Raw genomic sequence first — 24665 nt, forward strand, 5'->3', positions numbered from 1 at the left:
AGTTTGTTCGAGTTTGACGTGCCTGCACCCTCCCTGGTTTTACCCAAATCAATTGGGTAATATTTGCATATGCAATCTGAAATAGTAATTCAAAGGCTTTTGTGTATGTAAAAATTCACGCTAGTGTTCGTGTGTTGAAATGTCACTTATCCTTATTGACTGTTCGGCACCACTCATTTACCAATTCGAAAGCCGCTTTGGGTTCCCGAATAAAAAATACAGTAGAAAAACCAAACGTTATATTGTAACAGTACTATTTAGAACCATATTTATACAATAGACACCACTGTAAAAATAAAAATACAAAAACAATAAGATGTAATGTAGGACACCATACCGTGAATTGTAAATAAGATTTTTACAATATATTGTACAGGTTGTTAAGTATCGTAACAATATAAAAAAATATTTTTCTCCATATATATTTTTTTGCAAAACCATACATTTTATTGTTAATGAATTGTTCAAAATACTGATACGTGGGTTTAAATATACCGTACATTGTATGGTACATGAATGGTTTCAAACAATAAAATGTACCGTAAATAAATTGTTTTTAATTGTAATTTCACTACTGGTTATACATTTAATTAAATGGTTTTGGAATGGTTCTCTTTTGTTATGTTGAATTGTTTTACATTACATAAACCATATATTGTTATATTATCTTGCCATTTTCCTCCTGTTAATGGCATCTTAGGCTTATTAGATTTATTAGAATGCGCTTTGGGAATTCTCCAGAGCGTTTTGGATAACCCTTCATACACTGTGGTGCATAATTGATCGGACAAACGCCGATTTTCATACAAAATGGCCAAGTTTAAGATGCTGTAACTATGGTTTGCTTTGGTGGATTGAGTTCAATTTTTGACACGGAACTACGAATATGCTGAATTTTGTGTATACAAAGTATAAAATGGTTTCGTTCACAGGTCTGGGCGTGGCAAGGCGTTGAAAATATTGCAAAAGTGATCGGACAGCGGCACGCGTGTAAATCAAATGGGTACCGCTGTCCGATCACTTTTGCAATATTTTCAACGCCTTGCCACGCCCAGACCTGTGAACGAAAACATTTTATAATTTGTATACACAAAATTCAGCATATTCGTAGTTCCGTGTCAAAAATTGAGCTCATTCCACCAAACCAAACCATAGTTACAGCATCTTAAACTTGGCCATTTTGTATGAAAATCGGCGTTTGTCCGATCAATTATGCACCACAGTGTATATAGGATCGCCCACGTCTAAGTCTGAGTAGTCTCTGATTGCATTAACAGTTGAAGCTTAGGCTCCCATGCCCCACCAGCCAGATAACCGGGTTTTGCAAACTTAGCATTATTTGTGGCAACACTTTGAGCGGCATGATGGAACTATACCGAGTGCGCTAAGTGTTATTAGACCACTAATGTAGTTGCATGAAGTGGGTGACGAGGTACATAAGTATCATTACAGCGTGCTTAACCGTTATTGCAATATTGAGGCACCTGTTTGACTAAAGTTTGAAATACATAACAACTCATGAAATAACTGTCAATTTCGATTCAAATATAAGTTAGGCAAGGTTGCAACCATTCATTTGCAAAAATTTACATTCATTTGCTATTATCTCAGTTCAGAAGCATGCTATCAAAAAACAATTTATGGAAGAATTGAACCTTTTAGTTTTATCTGAAAGTTCGCCGAATAGCATTAGGGTCGTACACGCATACCAAAGTCGTGAGAGAGCTGTGAAGGCAACTCTCCACGCGGTGAATATAAATTTCATTCACAAATTTGGAAAGTTGCCTTCACAGCTCACTCACGACTTTGGAATGCGTGTGCGACCCTAAAGCTATTCGGCGAACTTTCAGATAAAACTACACTACAAGGTTCAATTCATCCATACATTGTTTTTCGATAGCATGCTTCTGAACTGAGATAATAGAAAATGAATGTAAATTTTTGCAAATGAATGGTTGCAACCTTGAAGTTAGGTTAAAAAGCGAACCCGCAGACGAACCTATATTAAAAGTCATTTCAGTGTTCAGTCCAGTCCATATGTTAAAGATGGCTCTACGTCAAAGATAAAGTTTGTCAACCGCATTTGATTCGACTGTGGTCGAAAGCAAGTTCACATGAGAGAAGAGGAGAGAACTCCCCTAAATGCAAATACAGAAAGAATAGTGTTGAACCAGCCTCCTGTCACGCGGCCATGTTTTTGAGGTCAGCATCAAAATCCAGGATCGGTTATTGACTGTGGCTGCATCATGTCAATAACAATTCTAAATTTTATGGAAACTTTATTCCCGTGACGAAGACGAGCTGATACTATTACGACTTCATTTTTAAATAAATAATTGCGAAATTAAAAATCATGTTTCGCTTAAACTAACGGTTTTAAAAGGTAAAAAAAAATTGGTTGTGAAAAATAGTTTCGCCGCTTTTGATTTTTGCTCCTGGAATTATGTTGTTGCGCTATCATGGGGAACCAAGCAGCCGCTATTGTGTTCAACGAGGCGGCTGGAAGTGGGAACCAGAGATGTTGGCTCGTTATTTTCCTGTGGGGCAGTATTGCGGTGACAGGAGGCTGTGTTGAACTTTCTGCATCTTTCCGGGTTGGCCTACATTGCATTCGTATTTCTCTCATCGCACTCTACACACCTAACCCGCCCTCAAGCCCGCCATATCTCTTGGACCCCTGCTTGGACCTGCAGTTCTTAGGACATCTGGTTTACCACTGATTTAAACATGTTATTGGCATTAACCCTTTGGAGCCGGAGGGGTCATATATGACCCCGGCGATGAAACCGAGCATAACAAACGTGTTCGACACCAGCGAGGTTGCGTCGACAGCGGCGAAAAAAATCGATTCCAAAAGGTTGAATTGATGTTTCAACTTATTCACTTTTTTCTCTTTCCTTTCCTTTGCATCAAAAAAGTCACAAACATCAACAAAACAAAGCATGGAAAAAATCTTAAACTGAATAAATCTGGTGTTCGATTTGAATAGGTCGAATCTGCATAGAAATCACAGCAAACATACGATCTATTCAAATCGAACACTAGAAATAATTAAAAATTCACGGAAAAATAATGTTTCGGAAAAGTGAATGGTTCAAACGTAAGAAAAACAGTATAATATATTGTTACATAAAAATCCAATGTAAATGTATAGTATAGCAAACCATTTCATTACAATACACTTTATTGTAGCTGGTACACTGTATGGTGCAGGAATGGTTTTCACCATACACCCTATGGTTAGTTTTTATCCGGGTTCCATAGTCCATTTTACGAGCCGATTATATGAATGAATTTTGACAGGAGGTAGCGTCCAATAACCCGTGAAAATCAATATCATCAACATTGTTGTCACTTCGTAAAATGGGTCATTCTCGGTTTGCGTTCGGTTCGGTCTTGTATTGCGGTACGTAAACAAGTTTAGTATAGCGTATTTAGTACACTTCTGTGGGCGAATTCCGGCGCACAATCTCTTCGAAGAGAAGAAATTTTCTTCCATTGCCTACCTGTAAGAAAATTTTCTTCTCTTCGAAGAAATTTTGCGTCGGAATTCACTCACTGGACTATCGCACGAGTTTACAAGAGTGCGAAAACGAAAATTAAAGTGCGCGATTGCAACAAATCAACTCAGTGTGCTCAGAGCACTTATTGAGCATAAATCAAAGAAATAGTGCGCCGGAGACATCAACTGCAAATCTCCTGGTGAAAGGCGCAGGTCGATTTTGCAAACCACGACATGAACAAAGTCTTCAAAACCCTGGGACTGCTATGGAACACTGTTGAAGACGAGTTGTTGTTCGAGTTGCCAGAGAAACCGAATGATGTTCTGACGAAGCGGTAGATATTATCAATACAAATTCAATATAAATATAATTGATTTACAGCATTGAAGCTGACCAACCTGAAGGCTGCTTTGTAACTCTCTAAGTAATGTAAATATGAATTCAGGGTCGTTATTCCAATAGGAACGAAGTTCCCCTTTTCCCCCACAGGCTGGGAGTAACTCACTGAACGGTAGGAACGCAAGCAAATGAAACACTTGTCCACAGGGGTGTTACATGCAACCGCTACGAACGTACCTACCAAGGTCTTTCAACACAAGAGGTCTCACAAGTCTAACGGAAAAAGCGTATTTAAAGCAAACCAAAGGAGAACGAGGCTTGATGGCTCCCTTTTGGGCCCGGAGGAAACGTAAGTGAACCAGTAACCTTATTAAATCAAGGATGCGCTTTTGTAAAATAAAAATAGCGATCACCTTCATACATTTTACAACATTCTGGGTTTATTCGCCCATTATTGGGCCCTATAGGACGTCACACAATGATAGGGAGTACTTGCCGAAGGCATCGTCATGCCTGAAGGTGTTGCGACTGCTGGACGGGCGGGAAGCGGGTGGTGCTCGGTTGGTTTGCCCGCCAGATGGGACGGGGCTGGTGGTGAGTCCTCTGAACGACCGCCGGGTGAGGCGGGAAGGGTGGTGAATCTTCTGAACGACCGCCGGGGGTGGCGGGGCGATGGTGAACCTTCTGAACGACCGCCGGGGGTGGCGGAGCGATGGTGAACCTTTTGAACGAGTGTACTGGCCAGCAAGTGGCCCGACACGATGAAACTGAGGAGCCAAGCAGGCGAGCCGATGCTCCGGCACTGCTCTCGGGGCTTCACGGACGGAGAGGGATCACTGATGGGTCGCGGAGGGTATCGACCAGCGATGGCCGATCCAAAATGGCCGGAGGATGTCTATGGCCGATCCCAGAACTCCAGGCGGTTGGCGCGGATCTCTTCTGCACAACTTCGGGGTTTTTGGACGTCCACAATAGCGAGTGGTATCACTGGTGGCGCGCTGGGGTTACCAACCGGAATGGCGTCGGAGTATTCCTGGGAATTAGGCCGGAAACAAAAGAAAAAAGGCCCTGGTGTGGACCTACCACATGGCTTTAGACTCCCTATCGTGACGTCATAACCTATTGTTTCACTATCACCAGTTTTCTGCGTATAATTACCTTTTTTCAGCTTATTCTTCTTCTTAAACTACTAACAATAGCTCTTCACAATAGCTTGACAATAGCTTATTGTCGAATCTAATTCTTCAAACAATTAAACAAAAAGAATCACAGTTTAGCACATTTACTACAATGAATCATTTTTTACCAACCTAATTATTTTTCTTTTCACCACTACTTCAAATTTCTGTGACTATTTTCTAGCACACTATTTTATTCTAGAAAAAAAAACACAAAATTAAATTAATAAGGTCACAGAGAAACACTTTTAACAAATCCCACCTTGGGAAAATTTGGAATTAAGCACGGCGCGCACTACTAATTGTCCAATGGTTGTGACAGAAAAGAGGCTTTTTCTGTGTTGACTGAGTAGTTTTATTAGTTGGTGGAAATTCGGAGGGCAAACTTCGTAAAGATACGAAGTTTGACGTTTCAACAATCTCCTACCTTGGTATGTAATGTCTTGTCGAAATACATTAACGACCTCTATTTGTGATTTTGTTTGAGTGTTCAAGCGTTTGTTTCGCTGCGCTCGAACCGCTTACAACAAATTAGTCCGAGTTGTGAGTGAAGGGGAAAGAGGAATCGTGAGCGCTTCACCTGTCAAATAGACATGTGAGAGCCGCCACTCATCCTTCGTCTGAATTTGTATACACGGTAAAAAACATTATTATAATGTGACTTGTGTTGGAGGCAACAAGTGGAATATTTGTGACCATCGGTTACAGCTTTCAATGCCAGTATTAAACCATCCCGGAGATAATCCGCAACAACAAAGATAGTGATACAATAGCTCTGGAAGCAAGGTTTCGACTGGAATGATCCCTTAAGTGGAGTGTGTACGTGTACATGCAGAACATGTGGAGAAGGTTCAGTTGTGAATTGAATGCTTTGTCGGTTCCAAGAAACCAACGTCACCCTTTAATATTGCCAGACAAACACCATTTGATGGAGATCACCATTGGTGTTTTCAAAATACTATAACTCAATTATATCACATTATGTTATAAATGTAGTTTCATAACTCATTGTATTATAATTTAGTTTTGAATCTTCGACATTTGGGAAATAATGTAACAAAATTATATCAAATTATGATAGAAACCAGTAATCCAGAGGATAAAATTCATATCACATTTTGTTATCATTTCGATATGATTATAATAAAATAGGATATTATCTTGATTAGACCAGTGTACTTTTTGTTACAATTTTAGTTATTTTAACATCATCCTGCACCTAATTTATAACATAATAAGTTAGAGAAAAATATTATAACATCATAACACAATATGATACAAACTTGATATAATTTTCTAGTCGGGTAGTGCGTCAGCAATTTTGACGGATGATTGCAAAGCGGACGATCAATCGTGTACTCTGAAAGTGAGTCCGATGCTTCCGAGTGAAACCATGAGATGTGGACCTGCTGATGGGACCAAACGATCAACAGCGCAGATCGCTATACTGCCCATAGAAGGCAAAGATCAATAGAAAGTTGAGGTTAGCTCAACGAGGGTGTATGTTAAGTGTAGTTTCAGTCACAGGGGCTTACTTACCTTACCGGTCAGACTGAAGCCTGAGTGTCTCTGCTGTGGCTGTACATAGGAAGGGGGGTCTAAAATTCCAGATTTTGCGTGACATCCTAAATCGATGCTTAGTCGCTTTGTGTTCGTTTTGACGCCATTATGGTGGCATGCCCAATATGGAAGACCGGAACATAGAACACCGGTGAAAGGCTTTCTTTTCAATTACAAAAAAAAAATATCTCATCGTTGCGTTTTTTTTCAGTATATAGCTTTATTATTTCAGTCAGCCAGTCGCTGTTCGGGCTCGTTCGCAGTGGATCAGATTTCTGTTAAAAATAATATGCTGATTAATGTAACACTTGCCTTTTCGTATTTTTTGCTTTTAAATGAAAGGATTATAAAATATATACATGCAATTTCGTCACATAGGGGAAAAAGGTTAAAAAATAAATGTAATGCTTGTTGTTAGGTTTACACAATATTATGAGGAGGATAGTGGCTTTCGGTCTTGCCGTTTGGTTAGTGCTGCGCTGCTACGCTGGCTACGCTTTAAAATCTCTTCGCTTTCGCGGTCGGTTTCGGTTTGTTGTGCAGCATGGTGGCGCACTTCGGAATGTGTCGTTCGGCAGCGGTCTGATTGAAGCGGCGCGAACAGTGCGGACACTGCACGTAGTCTGGATTCTCCGATGGTGGCGGCGGGGGCAAATCCGACAGCTTGCCACCCTTGGCGAGATGGGCCTGCATCTCTTTGGCCGCCCGGATGGCCTGGATGAACTCTTCGTGCTTCCGGCGCCAGTCGCTCTTGCGCTTGCTGTCAGCTCCTGCCTTGGCCGCTGCCGCCGTGGCCGATGGGCCGGAAATGGACTTCTTACTGGCCGCGACGCCCACTTTCTTCTTCTGGAGCACGTACTTTTCGGCGTCGGTTCCCAGCACTCGGTGTTTGGTCGTGTCGTAGACCTTGCGTTTCTTGTTTTTCGTCTTCTGACAAATCTCCCGATGCTTCTCGATCCGGTCTTCGGCGAAGTTACGACCGCAGATGGTGCACCGCGTTAAACCGTCCGGAACGGGTTCATCCTGGAAGGAACGGTGGGACGCCGCTGAAGCAACGGATGAAGCGGCCGATGGCTTCCGGGTGGCCATGGCCGTTGATTTGCCGGTTGAGGCGCGGGACGCCGATGACTGCGAAAACATGTTCCGGTAGAAGTTTGATTAGATATGTTAGGGAGAATGACGTCCAGTGTTGATCATAGCCTACTTACCTTGGCGGACGAGGGGCTGCTCGATGATTGTGTTGGAGCTGGGACAGGTGCTGCCGGAGCTGAGGAGGAGCTCAGTACGGGAGGTGCCCTCTTGGGCACGGGTTTGGTTGCACTGCTGGAGGTTTTGACGGTAGATGGAGCCGGCGTAGAGGGAGTTCGACCCGGAACGGGTTTCAGCTTGACGCTGTTGACGTTCTGCTGCTGGCCGTTCAGTTTGCCAACGTTCGGGAGTTTCCGAACGATGGGCGTCGGGGTCAGTGTGAGATCGTCGTCGAAGGAGATGGTATCTGGAAGGCAAAGAGGGTATCAAATGATCAGTCTACAGACGAGTTCCATGTAGAAAATTCTGCGGTGTTCTAGAACAAGTTGTATGTGAAGATTTTTTTTTATTTTTATTGAAAGAGCTGACATTTTGAAAGTATGTCGGAAGTGGGATCCGATACCAGGTTCTTAGCGTGATAGTCGCGGGACTAATAATCATCACACCAAGTCCGCTTTACAGTAGTCAAGAAGAGTGTTTAAAGGTACAAATTAGTTGTAAACCATGCGTTTGTTGTCATGTATACAACTTTGTGTTGATGATGAACCAGGTCGTGTTAGTGGAATACTTGTAAGTCAAGTACAAGACACTGAAGGCGACCTTACAGTTGAGGTCGAAATACGTATCTGTCATAGAATGCAAATTCTTAGTCTAAGTCTTGGGTGAAGTCAAGGTGAAGTAATATTTGTCTGTGATCAGACAAGTCAGGCAAATTTCTGTCAAAATTAAGGAGACACTCTCATGGAATCTAAATCTTCAACAATTTCAATTTTGAATCCATGGGAATTTTGTTCTTGTTCAGATTAATTTCAGAGTTTAGAAGAAGTTCTACCGTAATTATGATGTCCTTATGTTGACATTGATTGAGAAAACACTCCAACATAATCGATATCATTATTTTTTAGATTGGGATCCATAAAAACATCATATGGATGCCTATACGCTTCTACACTACCAACCTGTGTCTGTGCTTCCACTCAGAGACGGTAGTAATAAATCAGGCATGGCGCTTTTCGTGCTTCGACAATCAGTAAATTGACGCAAATTGTCACAGCCAATCATGCGACGGTGAATGATCATCGCGTCGTGGCGGCGAAATCGAACGTGAAACGAAGGAAGGGAGGGCATCAGCAGAGTAGGCGTGACCGAGGGAAAGCAGATAGCTTTTCCTTCAATCAACTTATCCGTCGTTCGAATCGAACAAGGAAAAAGTATATCGAGAGTCGAGACGGTCGAGACAGACTGTGACGTGGAGTGGTATAGAATCCTTTACTCAATTATTCACCGGAGTAGGCCGTTGTCGTTGTCGTCCCCATCGCCTGCTGGGGTACAGGCAGTACTCCATGGAGATAACACGAGGGTACGTTACGTATGTATTCTAGAAGGTAGTTGCTGGAATGGGCTTCCTAAACGGAACTTGAATATGCGTTGTTATCGGTTTTCGGCTTCGTGGAAGGAACAGTGTATAGAAGTGCAATACAGGCATCATTTAGTCAGAAAGGCGATCAGATATGGAGCGATACACAATGGGCAATAAAGGATTTTTTTAAAACATAGGTTGGGAAATCTGTTCAATAGACATAACTGATACATCCGACATCAATGAAGGACGCTGGATTACTTGCCGACTTACTTAAATCAGAGCCCTGGATCATATTAGAGCAGAAGAAGAAGAATAAACTTCAGGACGTGCAGGAACGTAGGGACGCCAGGCTTAAGAGACGTAGGAAGACAGGTGCCAAGCGCGAGAAGGATGACGCACTCGCCATCAAAACCGATAAGTCTCTCGGAAGTCGGCAGACGAAATATTAGACGTACTCGTACAGGCGTAATGAAGAATCTGGAGAGATTCTCCCAGAACCTCTGGAGAGATTCTCCCTGAATCTCTGGAGAGATTCTGCCAGAACATCTGGAGAGATACCCCCAGGATCTCTGGAGAGATTTTCCCGGAATCTCTGGAGAGATACCCCCAGGATCTCTGGAGAGATTCCCCCAGAATCTCTGGAAAGATTCCCCCAGAATCTCTGGAGAGATTCTCCCAGAATCTCTGGAGAGATTCTCCCAGAATCTCTGGAGAGATTCTCCCAGAATCTCTGGAGAGATTCTCCCAGAATCTCTGGAGAGATTCTCCCAGAATCTCTGGAGAGATTCTCCCAGAATCTCTGGAGAGATTCTCCCAGAATCTCTGGAGAGATTCTCCCAGAATCTCTGGAGAGATTCTCCCAGAATCTCTGGAGAGATTCTCCCAGAATCTCTGGAGAGATTCTCCCAGAATCTCTGGAGAGATTCTCCCAGAATCTCTGGAGAGATTCTCCCAGAATCTCTGGAGAGATTCTCCCAGAATCTCTGGAGAGATTCTCCCAGAATCTCTGGAGAGATTCTCCCAGAATCTCTGGAGAGATTCTCCCAGAATCTCTGGAGAGATTCTCCCAGAATCTCTGGAGAGATTCTCCCAGAATCTCTGGAGAGATTCTCCCAGAATCTCTGGAGAGATTCTCCCAGAATCTCTGGAGAGATTCTCCCAGAATCTCTGGAGAGATTCTCCCAGAATCTCTGGAGAGATTCTCCCAGAATCTCTGGAGAGATTCTCCCAGAATCTCTGGAGAGATTCTCCCAGAATCTCTGGAGAGATTCTCCCAGAATCTCTGGAGAGATTCTCCCAGAATCTCTGGAGAGATTCTCCCAGAATCTCTGGAGAGATTCTCCCAGAATCTCTGGAGAGATTCTCCCAGAATCTCTGGAGAGATTCTCCCAGAATCTCTGGAGAGATTCTCCCAGAATCTCTGGAGAGATTCTCCCAGAATCTCTGGAGAGATTCTCCCAGAATCTCTGGAGAGATTCTCCCAGAATCTCTGGAGAGATTCTCCCAGAATCTCTGGAGAGATTCTCCCAGAATCTCTGGAGAGATTCTCCCAGAATCTCTGGAGAGATTCTCCCAGAATTTCTGGAGAGATTCTCCCAGAATCTCTGGAAAGATTCTCCCAGAATCTCTGGAGAGATTCTCCCAGAATCTCTGGAGAGATTCTCCCAGAATCTCTGGAGAGATTTACCCAGAATCTCTGGAGGGATTCTCCCAGAATCTCTGAAGAGATTCTCCCAGAATCTCTGGAGACATTCTCCCAGAATCTCTGGAGGGATTCTCCCAGAATCTCTGGAGGGATTCTCCCAGAATCTCTGAAGAGATTCTCCCAGAATCTCTGAAGAGATTCTCCCAGAATCTCTGGAGAGATTCTCCCAGAATCTCTGGAGAGATTCTCCCAGAATCTCTGGAGAGATTCTCCCAGAATCTCTGGAGAGATTCTCCCAGAATCTCTGGAGAGATTCTCCCAGAATCTCTGGAGAGATTCTCCCAGAATCTTTGGAGAGATTCTCCCAGAGTCTCTGGAGAGATTCTCCCAGAATCTCTGGAGAGATTCTCCCAGAATCTCTGGAGAGATTCTCCCAGAATCTCTGGAGAGATTCTCCCAGAATCTCTGGAGAGATTCTCCCAGAATCTCTGGAGAGATTCTCCCAGAATCTCTGGAGAGATTCTCCCAGAATCTCTGGAGAGATTCTCCCAGAATCTCTGGAGAGATTCTCCCAGAATCTCTGGAGAGATTCTCCCAGAATCTCTGGAGAGATTCTCCCAGAATTTTTGGAGAGATTCCTCCAGAACCTTGAAAAAGATTCATCCAGAATCTCGGGAGTGATTTCTCCAGAGTTTTGGGAGAGATTGCTCCTGAATCTCTGGAGAAATTGCTACAGAATCTCATAATAGAATACAAGATAGCATAGTATGTAGTAGATAAAATATGCAGAAAACTTATTTTGAAACACTGTGTCCCAGTAATCCGTAGTCAATTTTCTCGCAGTTGCAACATACAGATAAAAGTCTACCTGGGGCTGGGAGGCTTATTCTTATTCCTGATTCCTACTTTGGATCCCTTTCCCCGCCGTCGCGACGCGACGTTTCACATCGTTAGCACCACCGACGACTGACTGCGACTGGTTCCGCGAGGAAAAAGGGGATGAATGAAAATTCGATTTGATGGTCGTGTAACGATCGTGTATCGCGCAATAGGGTGGAACGAACCGGGCTCAAAATTTGTGTACTCAGGCAAATTGACGTGACACGTGATTGTTTTCGGGCGGGAGGCCGACCGGGCCATGGGCCATTAGCGTCGACGAGTATGGTGGCTGCTGATTGGGATTAGCGGGGCTAGGAGAAAGGATGGCATAATGTAATGTCGGCGGGGGCCACGGAACTGTCACTCCGACTCGTCTCGGTGCGATGGGAAGATTGACATTCGATGGATATCGATCCGCGCGGTGCATGTCTTTCGCCCTTCCCCGCGGCACCATGGTTTTCCTTTATATAGTCTAGAGGGGAACAGGTTGAGCAGAACATATTGAATAATCGAGTTTGACACGTGTAATTACCTGGAAATTTCTCGTCATCCAGCAGGTTCTCGTTGTCATCGAAGGAGGCGACTTTGAAGGTCTGGGGAAGATAGAACAGAGAGGAAATCGATATGTTTCGGTTAGAATATTTGTCACTTTCATGAAACGACCATGTTTCAATCAATAAATCTAAAATTAATATTGATGAAAATGATGAAATCTAGATAGAGTTTGTATAAGGGCGACATTGAGATGATCGGTTTCTCTTTACTTAACTAAAGTGAGAACGAGAAGATGCAAGTACAGTTTCATAACTAAGTGGGTAATTTGAAGAATAGAGGGCCGATGCAAAGAAATCGATCACACCACTTCCACCATAACTCTTTGCTTTAAGAGAGCTTCTCTTCTGCACTTAGGACCTATAGAAATGTTCGGCCTGATTTTTTCTCTATAACGTATGCGTGATAATGTTTGCACCATCGTACAAATAAGGTTGCCATATCAACTGCACACACAATGTCTTGGTTTTGTTTGCGTGCACATAGGGGTAGGCGGGGCATAATGAGCAGCTTAAGCATTTTGCCACCAAATCCAGTAAATTAAGCGCAATCAATGTGTAATTTTGACGTATAATCCTCATTTGAACCTTAACTCACAAAAACTAATCGTTGAAATTTCGAATATAGTTATAAAATTTAATGTTTTTAAAAACGTATAAAATCATGGATTGCGTTTTAGGGGTGGGGCATAATGAGCACCCTAGGTGGGGCAAGATGGTCGATTCCTGTTTTGGACACAACCAAATGCTAACTAACTGTTCTTGTCAATGATAAAGCATACCGGATACAAACAAAGATAATTGGAGGGGATTATGGGGTTTAATTTGTAGGGAACTGTGGGGCTCCATGGAGTATACTAATAAGGCATTTTTAAACGATGATGATTCACAGATATTGATTTTTAAAGCTAATAAATTGGAAATTATTGATAAAACCTTACTATATGCATCGTAACAGAGAAAACCAAAAGTGAAAATCGTTTGTTTGAAATGTTAAAAAAATTCATAATTTTTCCATCAGTTGCTAATTTTGCCCCACCCTACTATCAACTTTTTAAAGTATATTTTTTAAACAAAATAATTATACAAATATTTTGAAAGTGTTACAAATATATTTCATTGACCCAGTAAATATCAAGAAATTCGATAGATACCCATTACGTTCTTATTTCGATGCCAAAACCTTATTTTAGGTCAGCTGATTCTAATAATATTTCCCCAGTACATACATGGCCACTTCACGGATTTTGACTATTTTTTCAAAGCAAACGGCTTTTTTGACAAATGTTTCGTCATCAATTCACTGGATTTGAGGTAATTAAACTACAATCAAGCAATTTGTTTTGAAAATCTGGAAATTTACCGTGAAAATACAAGGTGCTCATTATGCCCCGCCTACCCCTAAGTTCTAACTCATATCATAGTAGGCTACGGGTAAAAAAATCCGATTTCTTCTGTTTAAAATTTGCACCATGCGGTAATCGGTAATCGGTATTTGTCCACGCGCAAATGTTAAAATAGTTATTTATGCAACAAGTTGCAAAATGATGTTTTTTCAGCACGAGTTGTACATTTATCCAACGAGGCTTGGGCGGGGTATTTATCCGTCGTCCATAATACCGCAGTTTTTCTGGACCCATCCGCGACCCAATTGCCATTGCCGGCGGGTACTCGGTATGGGTCCGCTATGATGGCGATATCCGTCCTCCACTCAGAAACCGCCTGACGAAGCAGTTGCTGAGCCGCGTCACAGTGATTCAGGTTCAGCGGCGTTATTTGCTCTGTGATTTGTTCACTGCGGCTTTATTGAAGGCCGGGCACCTTGGACCACCCGTTAGATACCTGTTGTTCACGAATTTTCTGGCACAGATCAGAAAAATAGGTACACTCGTACCTTGGCTTTCGACGCCGCATCTCCTGCACAGTTTGCTCCTGTCAGGGCCTTTGGGCAATACGGTGGGAGCGTAAGACGGCTTTTCTTAGGCGAAGTAGTTCGAACGCTAGTGAGGACTCACCATATTTGGCATCGCAAGGTGACCGAGCATCATTTGCTCTGCACACGAATAGTTCAAGCGGAGTTTGCCTAGGCGTGGCGGGGGTTCAGCAGTGGGCTCTGCTGGGCCTCTTCAGAAATGTCACACATCCGGAAGCATCAACTCTGTACAACGAATCGGCACCTCTTCCAAAATGCCCTAGCCTGGTCAGGCGTGCCTTGGGCACATCAGGAGCAATGCCAGTAAGTTCCTGATTACGGCATACTGGCGCGCTATGGAACTGGTCAACGAGATGGTACACTCTTAGATGACCGCGGAGTAGAGGTGTGCTGGTGGCGATGGCATTCTATCCTCTTAATAGGGCCGGGTGACACTGACCTGAAACGACAGATGGGCTAATGTCGGAGCTGCCTTCCGTCCCATAAAACCTTGGCAAGGCCTTAGAGTACGATCCCAATCTGTACCCAGCTTAGGAAACTAACTGGGTGGAGTATATATTTAGGGATTGTTGATTTTGTTCGATGATTTCAACACACTAAACATGATTTATAACGTTTCGGCCTACTGACTTTCAGCCATCGTTATACATCTAGTTTTAGTGTGTTGCAATCACCGAAAAAAATCAACAATCCCTAAATATACAACTCAACGGCGACCAAAACCCTTAAGAAGAAACTGGGTGGAGGTTCAGATGAAGTATCCTGATTAGCGCTGATTCTGGCTCTGTGCTCAGGTCCCATATGGACCTGTGCCAACACGTGGGTGGCCTCCCTGCTTGCATAGATAACCACCGGGATCATTGGGCGACTATTTCAGTGGCAGTGAGGGACAGCGGCTCTAAGGGGGACCCTTATTGCAGTGATGGATTCGTTTTTAATCAAAGAGGTCGAGAATACGGAGGGTGATGTGATCAATCCGTTTGCGAGAAGTGGACTGGTTAGATCACCAATGCAAGTGGCGAGGGTGGGATCCCAAGTGTCGAAGTACGGAACACCGAGGGTCGGGTCAGCGACCGAGGACACGCAGATGAATGGAGCGGAACTCACGCGTGCGCTGATTCGTAACAGAGATGGGCTTCCGAAGTTGCTGGTGATCGCTGAACAGCTCGACGAGCTGATCGGCAACATGAGCGAGCGGAACAACATCAGCAAAGACCTTAAAAAAGGTCTGCTGAGGCTCCGCGATTCAGTGGCCCAGGGCAAGAAGGAATATGATCTCTTGGTCGAGCGAGGCAAAGTGACGGACGCGGGTAGAGTAGAGAGGTCCACGCAAACGGACCTCTACAGAGAGCGCGACTAGGGTGCAGCCAGGTGGGGCTGCAGATAGAGCGAAAATCTCGGCACAAGCTAAAAGGCCGAGATCCGTCGACGAGGAGCGGCCGGTGAGGGGCAAACGCCCGCTTAGTGCGAGCAACCCCAAGCCGGTCGTGAAACGAGCTCGGGGTAAAGAACCGAAACCCCGAGTCGAGGTTGTTAAAAGTAGCGGTGACCAACCGGTCCAAGGGAAGGAGAACCCTTGGATTACGGTTGGTAAGACGAAACAAAAAGAGAAGGTTTTGAAACCTGATCGTAAACGAGGGGCCACTGGTCCTCAAAACAGAAGGAAAAAGCTACGCAGATGTGCTGCGAGCTATGCGTGGCGAGAATCGTCTCTCGGAGCTAGGCGCTGATGTCAAAAGCATCCGGCGCACTAGAACAGGAGAGATGATGCTAGTGCTGATCTACATCAGGCGAAGCCCAGCAGGCACGCAGATCGTAACGATCAAGCTTTAAACGTTAGCTACGCCAATGGTGTATGGTGTCTGATTTGCACGGCGAACAAAGGCAACGTGACAGGTGGGCTTAAGTGCCCAAGCATGAGAGGACAGAACGGCCGAAAATGACGCAGGTCACACAGTTGAACCTTAATCACTGTGAAGCCGCGCTGCAGCTGTTGTGGCAATCCGCCTCGGAGTCGAGTACAGACATCGCGCTACTTTCGGACCCATATCGCATCCCCCCAACAACGGGAACTGGGTAGCGGATAAGGCTAAGAAAGCGGCGATCTGTACGACCGGTCGGTACCCAGCCCAGGAGATAATCTCCACGACGTGTGAAGGCTTCGCAATTGCGAAGATCGATGGGGTCTACTACTGCAGTTGCTATGCCCCACCCAGGTAGCTGATAGACCAGTTCTAGTCCATGCTAGACTCACTGGCAAGCGCACTAGTAGGAATGAGTCCCTTGGTCATCGGTGTGGCGGTCGAGTGGCGCAGTCGCTCTACGAACGAGAGAGGTTGGGCTCTACTCGAGGCTAAGGCGGGATTAAACCACCGACGAACCGACGTGACAGTGGCGATTCAAAACTGCCCCCCCCCCCCTCAATTTAACGGTCGACCAGCGAAGCGAGCGATCGCTTCTGTTAAATCAGCGCAGACGCGAACCGTTTCCTATATGAACACACGGGGGTTTGGTGTCAAGCTATCAAATCATCGCGAGCCGTTATAGAGGTGGCGATAGTGTTCGGCTATTTTTCATCATGGCGTCGCGGACAACAAATTTGAATTTATTTGTTCTGGCTGTCACGTCGGTTCGTCGGTGATTAAACGTTGAGGTTGCGAATGTCGGCAGTACAAGCACATATAGCAGGAACGGTGCGCAGTGACCCTCTGGAGCCCGGGTCTTAACCCTAGCTCAGACTGGAGAGTTGATAACGGGTACACGCATAGTGATCACCTGGCGATTCGATACAGTATCGAATATGGCGGTAGACGGCAGCAGTCGAGGATAACCGACACTCACCGAGGATGGCTAGCCTCAAGTTTCGATAAGCCGGCATTTGTGGAGCGACTGCTCATGGAGCAGAACACCGACTACCTGTCTAGCGACGGTCTATTTGGTACCCTGAGGAGACGAGCGTGCGACGCGGCAATGCCGAGGCGATCCATACCCAGGAATAGACGAAGACCGGTATACTGGTGGTGTCAAGAAATCGCGGAGCTCCGCGCATCTTGCCATAGGGCAAGGAGAAGGATGCAAAAAGCCCGGATCGATGAGTTGAGAGCGGAGCAAGAGGTGGCATACAGGGTGGAAAAATTGGCACTGATCAAAGAGATCAAGGCGCGTAAGCAGGCGTGCTTCGTTGATCTCTGTCAGACGGCCAACACAACCCCCTGGGGAGATGCCTACCGGGTAGTCATGCGCAAAACGAAAGGCACATCTGCACCACCGGAACGCTCTCCCGTGATGCTTCAGAGGATAGAGGAAACGTTGTTCCCGCACCACGAGGTAAGACCATCTCGGTCCGAGCGAGGTTCCCCAGTGACAAATGACGAGCTAGCCGCAATTGCGAAATCACTTAAGCTGGACAAGGCCCCGTGCTCGGATGGCATTCTGACGGTGGCTATCAAAGCGGCAATCGTTACTAGCCCAGACATAGTCAGACTGGCTATGCAGACATTACCCTGGTGGTATACGGTGAATCGGTTGAAGAGGTGGAATTGACGGCAGCGCATGCGACAGACATGGCAACTGTCACTCGCACACCACAAGACGGAGGTGTTGGTGGTGAACAACCGCAAATCTGCACAACAGGCAGTGGTCATCACGGGCGGGTGCTCGATCGAGTCGAGTCGCTCACTGAAATTTCTTTGAGTCATGGTCGACGACAGTTTGTACTTCAGTAGTCATGTCGAGTATGCTTGTAAGAGGGCGAGCGTGGCGGTTACGGCATTATCTAAGATGATGTCAAACAGTTCGGCAGTTGTCTCGAGTAAGCGAAAGCTGCTCGCGTTTTTTTTTTTTTTTTTTTCCTTCTAAACCATAGGGGGATAATCTGCTCAACAGACACCCTAACAGAAGGTTAGGGTAGTGTAGGTCTGACAGGCCGTCTTCTACAACAAAAGTAAAATCCAGGACTACTCTCTCCTCGTACCCACTAAACCATTCCTATGGTCGCCAAACCCTACGTCTCTCCGGAACCACCAAGAAGGTATTGCTTCAGAGAGGGGCTAGTGCACATCGCACCCACAAGGTTAGCTGCGTAGCCTGCAGCAACGAACATCGATGACTCGCTTTGGAGAGTCCATCACGGTAGCATGCTGGCGCTTAGCCAGTTTCCCGAGTGGTCCTCGCCACTCCCTTTGTCCTCGGAAGGCGGGCAGAGTCAACCCCGCCCGCGCCCTACTGCTGAGCGGACATCAAGAACTGATGCCCACATGCAACCCGATCTGACCTGCCCGCAAAGGAAGGGTATCACTACCCTTCAGGCCCTATCAGATGCATCCGTAGGTTGCTGACGGCAGGGTCTCCACCTGCCCCGACCCTTGCCGGGGACCCCTTTCCAACCGCGGGCTTGGATCCAACCCAGTAGACCGACGCCACGACAGCACCGCTACCGGGACTTCCTCTCCGCGGCCACTTAATCGTTGTAAGGGTCGATCTCGACCGCAGGGCACCGGTATGACCTACGAAGCCGACTCCGAACCCCTGGACCACCTCTTGTACTGCATCTGGACTAGCCATTCTCCGAGTCCACGCGCCACCTCCTCTGTAGCTCCCAGACGATGTGGGTAATAGCCGTTGAAACGGCGTTCCAGCCAAACTCATCCCTACACATCCTCTGGACCAAGTTGTCCGGAGTTGTGTCCTCCCCGCATGTGGCAAGCATGCGGTCACGCATTGTGCGAAAACGCGGGCACACGAACAAAACGTGTTCCGCCGTTTCCTCTGAACCATTGCACACTGGGCATTCGGGAGAATCCGCATGCCCGAAACGGTGTAGATACTGTCGGAAGCAACCATGACCTGTAAGGACCTGTGTCAGGTGGAATGTGACTTCCCCATGGCGCCTATTAATCCAACTATCTACCCTCGGTATCAACCTATAGGTCCACCTTCCTTTGGTGGAACTGTCCCACGCGCGCTGCCATTTGACCATAGAGGCCATCCTGACAGTCCTGCGTATGCCTCTTGTGCCGCGCATTTCGAAGCACTCCATGTCCTCACTGATAAGAATGCTGATAGGCACCATACCAGTAATGACGCAGAGAGCGTCGTGTGACACGGTACGGTACGCGCTCGCAACCCTCAGGCACATAAGCCTGTAAGTACTTTCCAGCTTCCGTCGGTAGCATTTAGTACTTAGCGCGGTGCCCCACGCCGGGCCGCCATACCTAAGTATGGATGTAGCAACACTAGCCAGAAGCTTGCGCTTACTGGCGTACACCGCAGAGCTATTGGACATCATCCGGGACAGTGCCGCAATAGCTGTGGAGGCTCTTTTACAGGCATAATCGACGTGGCTACCGAAGGTAAGCTTATCGTCGATCATCACGCCCAAGTGTTTGACGGAGCGCTTTGACAGGATAGTACAGTCTCCTACACTGATCTCCGTCTGCTGCTCCGACTTCAGGTTGTTAACAACCGTCACCTCTGTCTTGTGGTGAGCCAGCTCCAGTTTCCTGGACCGCATCCACGCCTCCACAACCTTAATCGAGTGGTTGGTAGTCAACTTTACCTCCTCGATCGTTTCACCGTAGACTTCGAGCGTAATGTCGTCGGCAAATCCGACAATCACCACTCCCACTGGATACTCTAACCTCAACACCTCGTCGTACATGACATTCCATAACACCGGACCCAGGATGGAACCTTGCGGGACTCCTGAGGTTATGTGAAAGCACTTCCGACCCACCTCCGTGTCGTAGACTAGTACACGATTCTGAAAGTAACTTCCGAGAATCTTGTACAGGTACTCCGGTATCCCCAGACGCAAGAGCGCATCGGCAATAGCAGACCAGCTGGCGCTATTAAACGCATTCCTTACATCCAGAGTCACTACCGCGCAAAAGCGAATTCCCCTCCTCTTAGGCTCGAGTGCTTTCTCGGCGGTTTTTGTAACCGACAAGATAGCGTCTACGGTGGACCTCCCCTTCCGGAAGCCGTACTGGTTACTCGAAAGACCATTTTCGCCCTCGGTGAACCGCAACATTCTATTGAGGATGATCTTTTCGAGCACCTTCCCCGCCGTGTCAATCAAGCATATTGGTCTATATGCCGACGGGTCTCCGGGTGGTTTCCCCGCCTTTGGCAATAGTACCAGGCTCTGCCTCTTCCAAGCTTCTGGGAAAACTCCCTCGTCCAGGCATTTCTGCATAGCAGACCTGAACATCTCGGGAGCCTCTGCAATAGCTACTTTTAAGGCCAAGTTCGGAACTCCGTCCGGACCTGGGGCCTTACCTACGCTAAGGGACTTAGCTATCCCCGCAAGTTCCACATCGGTGACCCTCTCCTCATCGCCAGCCCCAGTCCCCGGCTGTCCTACGAAAGGAGGCCAAGGACTAGGATCATGACGCGGAAAAAGTCCTCCAATGATCCCCTCCAACATCTCTGGAGATTGCTCTGTAGGAGCCATCACACCTCTCGTCTTGGCCATAACGATCCTGTAGGCGTCACCCCACGGGTTCGTATTGGCACTCTGACAGAGACCCTCAAAGCAGGCCTTTTTGCTTGCTCTTATCTCGGTCTTAAGCGCGGCTTTTGCAGCGGCGAACACCACCCGCCGTTCGTTTCGCTCTTCCTCTGATCGTGCTCGCTGCATCCGCCGCCTAGCCCGTAGGCAGGCGCGGCGCAGGTCCGCAATCGCGTCGGTCCACCAGTAAGCCGGTGGCCTCCCATTTCTAGGGTGGACTCGCCTAGGCATGGTCGCATCACACGCACGTGAGAGCACCGCTACCAGCTCGTCGCCGTCTAAACCGATTAAGTTTCGCTCACGGCGGAGCGCCTCCCTAAATACCCCTTCGTCGAAGTATGATGTCTTCCACCTGCGAGGGCTTGGCCTTGGCCTAGCCGCCTCTTCTTCTATCCGCTGTCTGCTGTTATTGTAGTCGATACTGTAGCGAACCGCCAGGTGGTCGCTGTGAGTGTAGCCATCATCTACTCTCCAGTTCGAACTACTTGTTAGGCCAGGACTACAAAAGGTCACGTCAATAATTGACTCCGCTCCGTTTCGACTAAAGGTACTCTTGGTACCGACATTAGCCAAGTCGACATCTAAGATGGCCAGTGTTTCTAGCAGGATCTGACCCCGCTGGTTCGTGAAACGGCTTCCCCATTCCACGGCCCAGGCATTAAAGTCGCCCGCTATTACCACCGGCCTTCGCCCTGTTAGCACGGTCGTTAAGCGGTCCAGCATTTGCGTGAACTGCTCGATCGGCCACCGAGGAGGCGCATAACAGCTACAGAAGAAGACCCCGTTTACTTTGGCGACCACGAAGCCCTCATAGGTAGTAGACACCAACTCCTGAACGGGGTATTTACCCGTCGTCCATATCGCCGCCATTTTTCTGGTCCCATCCGCGACCCAGTTGCCGTTGCCGGCGGGTACTCGGTATGGGTCCGATATGATGGCGATGTCCGTCTCCCACTCAGAAACTGCCTGACAAAGCAGTTGCTGAGCCGCATCACAGTGGTTCAGGTTCAGCTGCGTTACCTGCACTGTGATTTGTTGTTCACTGCGGCTTTCTTAAAGGCCGGGCACCCTGGACCACCCATCGCATGTCTGTTTTTCGAGGTTTTCCCGGTACAGATCATGCAGATGGGCGGACTCGTGCAGCTTTGGGCCTTATGACCTTCAGCGCCGCATCGCCTACACAGTTTGCGCCTGTCGGGGCCTTTGCAGTCCCACGACTTGTGTCCTGGTTCCAGACACCTGAAGCAAACCTCTGGTGGCTCGTGGAATGTCAGGTGACATACACACCAGCCCACCTTTATCCGCCCTACTTTAACGGACTTTTTAACGTCCGCCACAGGTAGCTGAACCAGAGCTATCTGTGTCCCTGCTGGCCCCTTCCGCAGCCTGACGGCTGTGGCGGCCACCTGAACATCGCACTGTTGCCGCAGTGCCGTGACGAGCTCTTCCGCTTCGGTGATCTCGTCTAGGTCTTTGACCTTCAGAGTCGCCTCATGCGTAAGAGCCCTCACCTCCACTCCATCACCAAGGACCTCTTCTGCCAGCCTCTTGTAGGCGGCGCCCTTGTGATCCTTCTCGCGCTTAAGCTCCAGGATCATTTCGCCCGTACGAGTACGTCTAATACTGCGTACGTCGGCTCCAAGACCCTCAAGCTTGGCGTCGCACCTCATCGCCTTCAAGACGTCCGAGTATTTCGACTGTTCGGTCTTGATGACGATAGCGTCACCTTTTTCGCGCCTGGCACCTGCCTTCCTACGCCTTGGCTTGGCGACCTGCACTTCTGCCTGCGGATTCCCCTTCTTCTTCCTCTTCCGCTCTACCTTTGTCCAAGGAGGGTCCTCTCCTTGGATCGCCCTGCTCTGTGGCTGCTGAGGGCCCACCATTGGTCGCAACCCCTTGTTCCCATCATTCCGGGACGGGCCGGCCTTTTCAGGCCCACCCTTCCCAGCTTTCCGGGAACCCTGGCTGGGGTCCGACTTTCCGGCATAACCACCGGCTTTCGGGGTTATTATACGCCTGGCCTTGCGGGCACCGCCAGACAGCTCCTCACCTGACGGCTGCCTCGCCCGCTTCTGCGAATGCTTGTCACGTTTGTCACGAGCATTCGCTTCCACACTCTTCGGACTACCCGCGAAGGAGAAGGCCTCCGTTTGCGTAAGCTTAGACGCTTTCTCCTTTGCGGGTTCCGCCGCTGCCGCAGCCAGCAACGCGACCGCGTGCTCCTGCTTAGCCTCATCAACTGACGCTCTAAGCCGAAGCAAGGCCGTTTTCAGGTCCTTACTTATATTCGACTTAGTTGTCGCGAAGTCAATAATTTTGCCAAGCTGCTGCTCAGCTACCTCCAATGCGGGCCGTCCTTTTCCTGCTACTTGGCTGATGGCCCTCAGCAACCATGCTCCGTCCATAACCTCCGCCGGCTGGCTTGCCGTGGAGTGGACAGGAGCTCCCACGCTTGAGCTGCGTAAGCAGCTTCCAGCACCTGACTCCTCGCTTCTCCTTGTTGGAGACCGCATCAACCCGCTTCTTGCGAAGGGGTTGATCGCACCACTACTACCTGTTGCACTTGATTTCGAAATTTGTTTACTCATATTTGATTCCCACGAGTCGCACGAGAAAGAATGTCCACCACGCCAGAGCTCTGCATTAACGCGGTAAGGGACAGCTTACTGTGGGGGGTGCCCAGGTGCCCCACAGGCTCCGTTAAAGATCGAGCATCTTTTTCACCCCCTCGATCACTCATTCCTCGGCACGGGTCGCTTGACACCTTGAATTGGGGTTAGTAGTCCTATTCTTAGCCGGCAACTACGCGGCTGACTCGCAAGCGGGGGGGTGCGTCAGGCCCCAGGACATCCGTCCCTGCTGCCCCGAAGCTGCTCGCGTCAATAGCGGTGTTCGTACTACGGTATGGCCCCGCTGCTTGGTCGAATGCTCTCAAAGTGAAGAGGAATGTAGGTAGACTAGAAAGCACACACAGGCTAATGTGCCTTAAGGTGACCAGTGCATACCGGACCGTCTCGAAAGACGCGGTATGTGTTTTACCGTGTGTTGGCCACGGTATCCACAATCGTGCTTCACCACCAGAGGAAATGGTGGGCCGACCAACAGTTAGTCAAGTTAGCCCCCTAGAGAACAGCTACATGTGATGGCTGACGTTTGACAGTGAGATTGCGCAAGTACGCCCCCCTCTATGAAGTAATCCCTAACGGGCGTACCGCGGAGGCTAGGTCAGGTAGTGGCATAATGAGGTTTTTCTAAGGTGTTGCCAACCAACAGATTTCCTCATTCTAAAAAATAAAAAAGGTTTTTGCAATCACATGACTTGTGTCCTGGTTCCAGACACCTAAAGCAAATATCCGGTGGCTCATGAAACGTCAGATGACATACATACGTACCAGCTTACCTTTATCCTCCCTACATTAACGAACTTATTGACTACCGCCACAGGTAGCTGAACCAAAGCTATCTGTGTCTCTGATGGCCCCTTTCGTATATATATATATATATATATATATATATATATATATATATATATATATATATATATATATATATATATATATATATATATATATATATATATATATATATATATATATATATATATATATATATATATATATATATATATATATATATAACCTAACGGTTGCGGCGGCCACCTGCACCTCGCACTGTTACCGCAGTGCTGTGACGAGCTCTTCCACTTCTGTGATCTCGTCTAGGTCTTTGACCTTCAGAAAATGGCTTTTTCAGTCTCAACAAAATTCAAATATTGCTATTTTAAAATTAAATAGCAATATTTGGATTTTGTCGAGACTGAAAAAGCCATTCTCAAGTTACATTCCATCACAGTCACAACCAAAGCTGATTTGACCTTCGGAGTCGCCTATTGTGTGAAAGCCCTCACCTCTACTCCTTCATCAAGGACCTCTTCCACCAACCTCTTGTAGGCGGC

General features: G+C 47.2%; 1 protein-coding gene across 3 annotated transcripts in view; it reads right to left on the reverse strand.

Annotated features, from left to right (window-relative positions):
• Positions 1–6775: 6775 nt before the first annotated feature.
• LOC109425306 (zinc finger C2HC domain-containing protein 1C) overlaps positions 6776–24665 on the reverse strand; it is a 256497-nt gene continuing 238607 nt past the window's right edge. For all 3 annotated transcript variants that reach the window (XM_062846515.1, XM_062846514.1, XM_029862153.2), the window contains 3 exons: positions 12248–12308; positions 7789–8075; positions 6776–7708 (listed from right to left, as the gene is read on the reverse strand). In XM_062846515.1, coding sequence (XP_062702499.1) covers positions 7079–7708; positions 7789–8075; positions 12248–12308 — 978 coding nt within the window. In that variant the 3' untranslated portion in view covers positions 6776–7078. The remainder of the gene's footprint in view (positions 7709–7788; positions 8076–12247; positions 12309–24665) is intronic.

Source organism: Aedes albopictus, chromosome 1, assembly GCF_035046485.1.
Source record: "Aedes albopictus strain Foshan chromosome 1, AalbF5, whole genome shotgun sequence".
Classification (NCBI taxonomy): Eukaryota; Metazoa; Arthropoda; class Insecta; order Diptera; family Culicidae; genus Aedes; species Aedes albopictus.